This window comes from Carex rostrata, chromosome 8, assembly GCF_964058835.1.
Source record: "Carex rostrata chromosome 8, lpCarRost1.2, whole genome shotgun sequence".
In the NCBI taxonomy this organism is placed as follows: domain Eukaryota; kingdom Viridiplantae; phylum Streptophyta; class Magnoliopsida; order Poales; family Cyperaceae; genus Carex; species Carex rostrata.
In genome coordinates this window covers 9,951,576-9,960,673 of record NC_135925.1, presented here as the reverse complement: position 1 = coordinate 9,960,673, position 9,098 = coordinate 9,951,576, and the positions used below count along the sequence as shown (strand labels likewise).

General features: G+C 38.2%; 2 protein-coding genes across 2 annotated transcripts; one reads left to right on the top strand and one right to left on the bottom strand.

The window, feature by feature from the left end:
• The first annotated feature begins 1,389 nt into the window (after positions 1 to 1,389).
• Positions 1,390 to 6,451, top strand: LOC144558731 (putative lipoxygenase 8, chloroplastic). The gene is made up of 9 exons (XM_078307582.1): positions 1,390 to 1,695; positions 2,096 to 2,370; positions 3,195 to 3,435; positions 3,551 to 3,871; positions 3,962 to 4,047; positions 4,138 to 4,248; positions 4,430 to 4,731; positions 4,941 to 5,207; positions 5,501 to 6,451. Exons 1-9 carry the CDS (start codon positions 1,515 to 1,517, stop codon positions 6,261 to 6,263), a joined length of 2,547 nt encoding a protein of 848 aa, XP_078163708.1. The 5' UTR covers positions 1,390 to 1,514; the 3' UTR covers positions 6,264 to 6,451.
• A 467-nt stretch (positions 6,452 to 6,918) lies between these two features.
• CLE40 (CLAVATA3/ESR-RELATED 40) lies at positions 6,919 to 8,676 on the bottom strand. The gene is made up of 3 exons (XM_078307298.1): positions 8,220 to 8,676; positions 8,057 to 8,097; positions 6,919 to 7,393 (listed from the first exon to the last, which is right to left on the bottom strand). The coding sequence occupies exons 1-3, from the start codon at positions 8,299 to 8,301 to the stop codon at positions 7,205 to 7,207; spliced, it is 312 nt and encodes a 103-aa protein (XP_078163424.1). The 5' UTR covers positions 8,302 to 8,676; the 3' UTR covers positions 6,919 to 7,204.
• Between the last annotated feature and the right edge of the window lie 422 nt (positions 8,677 to 9,098).

The window sequence follows — 9,098 nt, the reverse complement described above, 5'->3', positions numbered from 1 at the left end:
AAAGGTTGAGGGCCCCAAACCAATAACAATTTATACAACCAAATAATTAAGTCTAATTTAATAGCAAACTAACCAGATACCGTGACTGGAGTAGTAGTGACACTGTGACGGTCCTGGAGGAGGACTGGTGGCAGAGAAGTGAAAGAGACGAAGAGAGAGCGATCTGGTGGCGGAGAGAGAGATCACAACTGTGGCGGAGGCGGCGATCTGGTGGCGAAGGCGGCGACTGGTGGCGGAGTGAGGACAGAGAGAGCGATAGAGAGAGGAGAAGGACAGGCGAGAGCGAGAGAGAATGAGAGACTCGGGACTCAAAGAGGAGCGGCTGCTCACTGGCTAAAAACCCTAAAATTAAATTTGTTGTATTAACATATAAGTCCAACGGGCTGCCCATGGGCTTAGAGTTAAGTCCAGGCCTGGCCTGTCCCGTCTTTAGGTCCGACCTTACCTGGCCCATCACAGCATCGGGCCGACCGGGTAAAGAACAGGCCGGGCAGATATCAACGGGCCTCCGGGTCAATCGGGCCTTTTTGCCATCCCTAGTTGTTACCAGACACGTCACGTTACTTGTGTTGATCACCTGATTTGACTTGTGGGTCACGTAACATGACTGTTCTCCACCATCTTAGTCACATCACGTTATACAAATAGACTCGATCACGTTAAGTCATGTGAATCAATTTTTTTAACATTAGTTCTTAATTATAATTTTTTTTGTAACAATTTCTTATTTTTTGGTACATTTTGTTATTATTTTTTTGAACTAACTTAAACTTGAAAACAATAATTAGACGCAAATATTCATGTCATGTGTAGTCACGACTGACTGCTATCATTTTAATGACGTCACGTAAAAATAAATTTTAGTCATGTACCGTACGTGACGCGTCACATTTTTCCTTTTGTTACCTATACATTGAAAATATGCATTTTTCATCCTTTACATTTTAAAGTTTTTTTTTTTTGCAAAAATTATTACTAGTACCTTTCTTATAAAATAAAATTACATGATACATGTTCATCTAATCTCTCAATCTTAATTTTAAATTTGGTCACTGTTGCCATAGGGCCTTCGTACGCGTACATTGACGTGGATCAGTTTTTATTATTAAAAAAAAATTGACGTGCGTACGTGGATCATTATTCACCTTAAATGGTGAAGAAGCAACTGCTAATTAATTAAATTCGAATATATATAATTTTTCAACGCGTCAAGTTATATATATAGCACATGCATATACATAGACCATGCATTCAAAAGATACACACCTAATTAACACTATTCATTGAAGCCTCAAGTAAGCTACTATTCATTGAAAAGATACACATTAAGGCCTCCAAGTCATAAAGCCATCAATCAATCGCTGCTACTCAGCTCACCTCCATTTTGTCTCGCAAACAAAATCGGGATATAAATAACTCAAGTCCCCAACCCCAACTACCTTGTACCAGTTATATATATCGTCTGCGAAAGATTAGAGGTGATACATTGTCTGGTAGGAGAAACGAAACGCAACATGCAAGGCACTTCGAGACCCACTGATGCAACAATGCTCCGAGCTTCTTTGACAGTTAGATCGAATGTAGGAGGATTGCTGAGGCACCTCGAGCCGACACATGTGCTAGATGGTGTCACTGATCTATTAGGGAGGTCTAGATCTCTTCTCCTTGAGCTCATTAGCTCTGAGCTCGACCCCGGTAAACCTCTCCCACTCTCTAGACTCATGGAAGTCATTTAGTCTTCTGTGTTTCCTTTTTTAATATAGAAATCAGATTGCAGCAAAGTAAAGACTTTGCTAATGTTACTAATGTCGACTTTTCATGAATAATAACATGGATAAATTTTTAGCATGTATTCAACCTTATACATGTGTACATCAAATGAATGTTTCATTTATATCAACCTTATACATAAATTTAAATTGTTGATATCAACTTTATAACATGGGTAAATGTACATTCATCCGATGAATGTAATCGCACAACAATATGGCTTACCTAAATTTGATATGGATATGGTTTTCAACTTTATACATAAATTTTTAGCATATATTCAACCTTATACGCACAACAATTAGTAAAATCCTTGTTTGTGCAGAGTCGGCACCAGAGGAGAAGCTCATATCGGCTTATGCACAAAAGGGAAGCCACAATGGCGAAGATATATCATATGAGAGCAACTTCATTATCCCAAAAGATTTTGGTGAGATTGGAGGTGTATTCGTGACTAATGAGTACCAAAAAGAGATTTTTCTCCAAGATATGGTTCTACAAGATCCTAAGACTGGTGTTGTTGTGACTACAATGAGTTGCAACTCTTGGATTCAACCTAAGTCAGTTAGCCCTGACAAGAGAATTTTCTTCACCACCAAGGTAAATCTTCTGAGTAGACCTTGTTTCATTAACCAGCAAAGAAATCCTCATCATAATTCTTCAATGTACCAGTAAATTTGTACTTACATAGTTATGCATCATATATTCAAAACTGGGTTTTTAATTTACGGATGTATGCGTCGGCATCAAAGTTGTAGAAACTTAATAGTTAATAGTAATACTGGGCCACAGCTGATCCAGTACATCTAGCATGTATTCAACATTCTAACTTCCAAGCATACCAAAATTAATGCTATTTTTTACATCCAAGCACATTATTTTTTATTACGAAGTCATTTTTTCAGTTGGTTGTTTATCAGTTCTTTTTGTTTTTATTTACTTGGGAATAGGAAGTGAATTGACCTCGGCTAAACATAAATTTCTAAGTCAAACCCCAAGAAAGGTTACTCCTATATATGTGGCTCTGTACCTGTAGCTTAACATTGTTATCTGGACACGACCCTTACTTTTTCTCTAAAAGCGAAAGGGCAATTCTGTTGAAGGTTAATTTCTTGAATTTTTTCTTCACACTTGTATCGTTATGATTACGAGGATCCAGAAGTGCATATATATACATTATCTACATGGAGAGCGGAGTTGGTCCGATGGGCCGGCCATCCATCCAATTATTTGCTTTTATTCAGATTAGCAGTAGCGGATGCATTAATCAAACATTTCTATTAGAAATTGAATAGCTAGGAAGCAATATTAGACACTGGCCCTCTTCTTTCTATCTACTAAACATGAATTTGCCCATATAAATGAGTGGTTAGCTTATATGAACTGTTATCAGTGGTGTAAAATTGTACTTTATTCTGAAACAGTCATACTTACCAGACCAGACACCTGTCGGGTTGGCTAGAATGAGAAAACATGAACTCGAACTCAAGAGGGGAAATGGCGAAGGAGAACGAAAGAGCACTGACAGGATATATGATTATGACACATATAATGATCTAGGTGAGCCTGACAGTGACAAAGATAAAGCTAGACCAGTACTAGGTGGTACCGAGCAGTTCCCCTATCCAAGACGGTGTCGGACAGGCCGTCCCCAATCAAAGACAGGTATCCTTGCTTCATTTCTGACCTACACATTTTTTGGTATTGACCACATTTTATTTAATTGAGAAGATACAGAGACTGAAATGAAAAGACATTAATTTAATCTACAAACAAACAGATCCTATATCTGAAACTCGAAGTGCAACATTTTATGTGCCAAGAGATGAGGATTTCTCCGAGGTTAAACAACTTCAATTCTCCACAACAACTTTGACATCTCTGCTTCATGCTGTTGTCCCTTCGGCCCAAAGTGCCATCATAGACACCGAACTTGGTTTCCCTAGTTTTGATGCAATTAGTGCCTTGTACAATGAGGGGTTCAAGATGCCAAAGGTTGAAGAGATTGGCCTCCTCAAAACTCTAATAGCCTGCATATTTGATGGAACCCAAAATGTGTCCGACCAAGCCTTGCGTTTTGACGCTCCTGAGATGCTTGAAAGTAAGATTTTCTCAATTGGTTACAGTTATATAATTGTATTTTGGTCACTCTTAGATTGTAAAATGAATGCATGCTTATGCAAATTTGTAGGAGATAGGTTCTCATGGTTACGAGATGAAGAGTTTGCTAGGGAGACTCTTGCCGGTGTCAATCCATATGCAATTCAATTGGTTAAGGTATATTGCTTTCTCATGCAATGCTGAATTCACATTCACCTCTGAATTAGCATCTCAATTTGTTCACCATTGGTTTTTTATTGTTTTCAGGAGCTCCCAATGAAAAGTAAGCTTGATCCCGTGATTTATGGAACTGTTGAATCTGCAATCACAACTGCGATAATTGAAAAAGAAATAAATGGCATCATGACAGCAGAGGAGGTAAAATATTTAGAAACATAAGAGTTAATTTCTTCCATGGAAAAGGAAATTATACAAGAAAAAGACCATACCCTGTGTTTATGCCCTAGTACAAAACTACAAATCTCTTTGCCATTTCTTGATTTGAAACAAAGCGAACTATCCTACAACTTACAGTTTACTCTTTTTTCGGCTTACATAGGCAGTCAGGCAGAAGAAGTTGTTTGTGCTAGACAACCAAGACTTACTATTGCCATATGTACACAAGGTCCGAGCCTTAGAAGGAACAACATTATACGGTTCCAGAACACTTTTCTTTCTTACAGATGAAGGAACTCTGAAGCCAATTGCAATTGAGCTCACTCGACCGCCTTCACCAGCTGTACCCGGATGGAGGCATGTCTTTGTTCCATCATCTGATTCGACAGGATCGTGGCTATGGAGATTTGCTAAAGCCCATGTTTGTGCTCACGATTCGGCACATCACGAGCTTATCAGTCACTGGTAAGACTTTGGAATTTTACTTTTTATATAGACTTAGGAAGATGACATCAAGGGAAAACGCAGAGATTTCTTCTTCTTTCTCTTGAAATTTGAAGGCATAGTAAATTTTGTGAATGAACAACTTGTCTCCATATCCTATAGAAAATTAAAATAAAATATCCAGTCCAAAGTATGAAATCAACCATCCTCGTTAATGTTGTTCTGTATAGGTTAAGGACACACTGTTGCGTTGAGCCATATATAATAGCAGCGCACAGGCAGCTGAGTGAGATGCACCCAATTTACCGGTTGTTACATCCACACTTCCGATACACAATGAAGATTAATGCACTGGCACGGCAAGCTCTAATTAATGCTGGTGGTATCATTGAGTCGTCATTCTCACCTCTGAAGTATTCCATGGAGCTAAGCTCTGATGCCTATGACCAGTTCTGGCGTTTCGATTTTGAGGCTTTACCGTCTGATTTGATTCGGAGGTAATATTATTTTTGAAGTTAATTATGTATGGAAAAGATTAGGATTAGTTATTCACAATTTCTAATATGTTATAGCATATAGTGAGTTCGTGAAGATTGTGCACATTTATAAGAAAACTGACCCCCCCCCCCAAATTGAATATAAATCAAAATTGAAAAAAAAATAGATGACGAAAACAAGCCTTTCATTATATTTCTTTTGTGTAACTGTAACAATTTGATTTTAGGAACACAAGGAAATTGCCTATTGAGTCCGTTTAAATTAATTAAGATTTTTATTAATATCATAACAGAGGAATGGCAGTAAAGGATCCAGCAGCCGAGCATGGAGTAAAGCTGGTTATTGATGATTATCCCTTTGCAAATGACGGCCTGTTGATTTGGTCAGCAATCAAAAAATGGGTGCAGGAATACGTCTTGCACTACTACCCTGACTCGACTCAAATAAAAAATGACACAGAACTGCAAGCATGGTGGTACGAGGTCCGTACACGGGGCCATGCTGACAAAAAGGACGAGCCATGGTGGCCCACCTTAAACACCCATGTGAGCCTAATCCAAATCCTAACCACAATAATTTGGGTTGCTTCAGCGCACCATGCTGCGGTCAATTTCGGGCAGTATGATTTTGTTGGTTACTTCCCAAACAGGCCGACAATTGCACGGATTAACATGCCAATTGAGGACATGACAGCCAACCAATTTGACAAGTTTCTACAGAAGCCAGAGGATACACTTCTTGAGAGTTTCCCTACACAAATTCAAGCAACTCTAGTGATGGCAGTTTTGAACCTGTTATCGACCCATTCGTCAGATGAGGAGTATTTGGGCGGTCAAGCAGCTGGGCTGACGTGGCTTGATGATCCAGTGATGAAGGAGGCATACGGAAGGTTTTATGCAAGGCTGAAAGAGATCGAGGGTACAATTGATGCGAGAAATTTGGACCCAAAATTGAGGAATAGGTCTGGTGCAGGCATGGTGCCTTATAAACTCATGAAACCCTTCTCAGATGCTGGTGCCACAGGAATGGGAATTCCAAATAGCATCTCCATTTGAATATATGCGCTACTCCAAATGTTAACAGAATAAGTGCAAATCAGGGCAAATTTTGCACTATATTTGTTTGTTGGATATATATATATATTTTTAAATCTTCTATTGTCCCAGTCTGTGCAGGATGTTAATCATCTGATATTATTTATACAAGAAAAAATAAAAGAAATATTACGATACTAGCATCTTATATTCCTATTTTCCACCTTAATCTCCATTTTGTCTATGGTATTGTACTCTGCTATTGCAATGAAATTCGCTAGATTTCTGAGAGGCCGAGAACAGACAATAGAAAGAGAGTACCATGGGGTAGTTAGCACAAATTTGGATTCTTAATTTCTTACTCTTGTTACTTGTATTGGTAAAAAAGAAAAAGAACAGAAAAAAAATAAAAATAAAGCTGATTGGGCAGCGGGACAAATCAAAATTGATTCATCAGCTTATGACTTGGTAAGCGTTTTTGCTTCTGAAAAATTTAGTCATCAAATTAATTAAACAAAAATGCAATCTATACAGGGACAAGTTCCCGCCATAACAAAGCTTTTATATTTTGAAGAAAAAAATTAAAATGAAACCTAATCAAGCTTTCAAAATTGATATGTGATAAACGCATATGGTTAAAAGCTACTACACACAGCAACAATACACACCAAAGAGATTTAAACATCTTAATCTATAATCTAAAGTTCCTGTTCAACATGGCAGTGAAATTGTCAGAAATATGAAGCCATTGGATATCCCACAAATTTCCCCGGTTTACAAATCACCACACAACAAAACAGGTACAACATCTATGACAAGCAAGAACTACACTAAATGCTAATCAAAATTGTGCGAAGGAACAACAAAAGAACAAACAGCAACAACAACAAAAAATTTAGTGAAAAGAATTTGACCAAATTAAGTTTTTTTAATTTAGGTGTATGTAGTTGGAAGAAAGAGGCTCAAGGATATTGGTCCGCTGCACTTTTATTAGTATTGGAATTGGGCCAAAATCTTTTAGGTAAGTAGGCTGATCGGGTCTTGGGTATTCCATGGTGGTGGATTGGATCCGGCCCGGTTGGGACCTCCCTGTCTGATTCTTCCCCTGTTGTAGCATATCCCACCATTTCCGCCACCCTGCTTCCTTCCTCCTACACCAGATTGTTAATCATTTGTGTCAGGTTTGATGTAGAATAGGTAGGTAGATCAACAAGCTTATAAGAGAACCTACTAAATACTCTCTTAACTAAACTTGACCTTAATTAAGATGTTAAACTAGTTAAAAGTTTCCTGTTTCATCAGATTAAAAGTACACAATTTCACTACTAAAAAATTAGAAAGGGAAAAATGTAATTATTCATTTACCAAGTTAGGTATTCATTTGTCTATTTATTTATTTATTTATTCCTGTGAAATTAACAGCATCTAAAATTTGGGTTCGTTAAAAAATCTCCATAAAAGATGATACAGGATCTAAAAGGTATATGAATTTTCAACAAAAGCAGACCGTAATGTTGTGAAATTGTGAATCACGCATTGATACAAAATGCAGGGGAAGCATTTGAATCTGTTCAAAAATTGAGAAAACTTATAAATAAATCTATTAGAAAAGGCCAAGATACAAACAGATAAGATCCTTAAAAAAATCTTTCAAAAATCCAAAATAAGTTTTCTAGTAGTAAGGTTCTCCGCCTTATAAACTAAAGATCCCCAGATGACAATTCCTAGGTCACCCAAAATAGTTTTGATTAAAGAAGACAAAGTACCTAGAAATAGCGGATATTCTAATTAAGGTTTTTGAAAATAATGTTTACCTTAGAGATATCCAACGGCGTTACCTCCTCAGATTGCAAAACTGCAAGTTTCAGGCAACTAAGGTAGTTAATTAAGCATCTTATATTGCGCATAAACATTAGCTTCAAAAGCATCTTCAAGCTTGAGAGAAAGGGAGATAAAGGAGAGAGAGAGAGAGCATACTATGACGAGAAGCACATGTGAATGATAGAAGAGCTATAGCAAGAACAACAATGGCGGTTGAATAAGAGATGGACTGCGCCATCTCCCTCTGAAACCCTTCCTCCACTACTCGGAAAAGAGAATAAAAGATCGCAGTCGTCGCTGGAATGCAATGATCCGATCTACTTAATCGCTATATATAAAATGTATGTTTTCAGTTCCTATTATGAAGATTCAAATCGAGAAGAAAATATTGGAAAACAGATACTCATTTGAAACAAGCAATAGTATCTCCTAATTTGGAAAAAGGAAAAGGAAAAGGCAACATCTCTGAACTCTCTCTCTTCTCTTCTTCTGAGCGATGCTTCTCTGGATCCAGCTCCTCTCCAGTTTTACGGAACTCATCGAACGATCTTAAAAAATTCACGACCGTCTGATCTAATCGAAGTGCCGAAATCACACCTGACAACAAATCATCACGTCCGGGCAGCATGGGCAGCCAGTTGGTCAGGATAATATAGGCTGTTCGATCTAAAATTAATGTACTGATCAGTTCTGGATTTTTCAATGACCTGGATCCGGAGGAGAGGAGCCGATGCGTTTCTTGATCTTCTTTGGCATGGTCTGAAGCCAAGCAAGCTGGCGGCAGGTGTATTAACATACCCAAATTCCTCTTCTAACATCTCACTTTGTGAGCCATTTCACTGATATGTGGGTTCCACGAATGTCACTTCCAACAGCTCACATTGAAGTTGATGGGACCAGTTTTAGCTACATGGTTACTCCTCGAAGGGCTGCGGTGCCGGGACACATGGCGTCGTCTGGTGGCGTTTAGCCCGTACGGAAACAGGAGTCTGTGATGATGTCACCAGAGACAACGAACAACAATGGGCTTATGGT

Excerpts from the sequence above, each read along its gene's own strand:
- CLE40 (XM_078307298.1), bottom strand. The coding sequence starts at position 8,301 with ATGGCGCAGTCCATCTCTTATTCAACCGCCATTGTTGTTCTTGCTATA. Across the intron at positions 8,098-8,219 it reads CACATGTGCTTCTCGTCATA|TTTTGCAATCTGAGGAGGTA; the intron begins GTATGCTCTCTC and ends TGAAACTTGCAG. Across the intron at positions 7,394-8,056 it reads CGCCGTTGGATATCTCTAAG|GAGGAAGGAAGCAGGGTGGC; the intron begins GTAAACATTATT and ends AATCTGGTGTAG.
- LOC144558731 (XM_078307582.1), top strand. The coding sequence starts at position 1,515 with ATGCAAGGCACTTCGAGACCCACTGATGCAACAATGCTCCGAGCTTCT. Across the intron at positions 1,696-2,095 it reads TAGCTCTGAGCTCGACCCCG|AGTCGGCACCAGAGGAGAAG; the intron begins GTAAACCTCTCC and ends TTGTTTGTGCAG. Across the intron at positions 4,249-4,429 it reads GCATCATGACAGCAGAGGAG|GCAGTCAGGCAGAAGAAGTT; the intron begins GTAAAATATTTA and ends CGGCTTACATAG.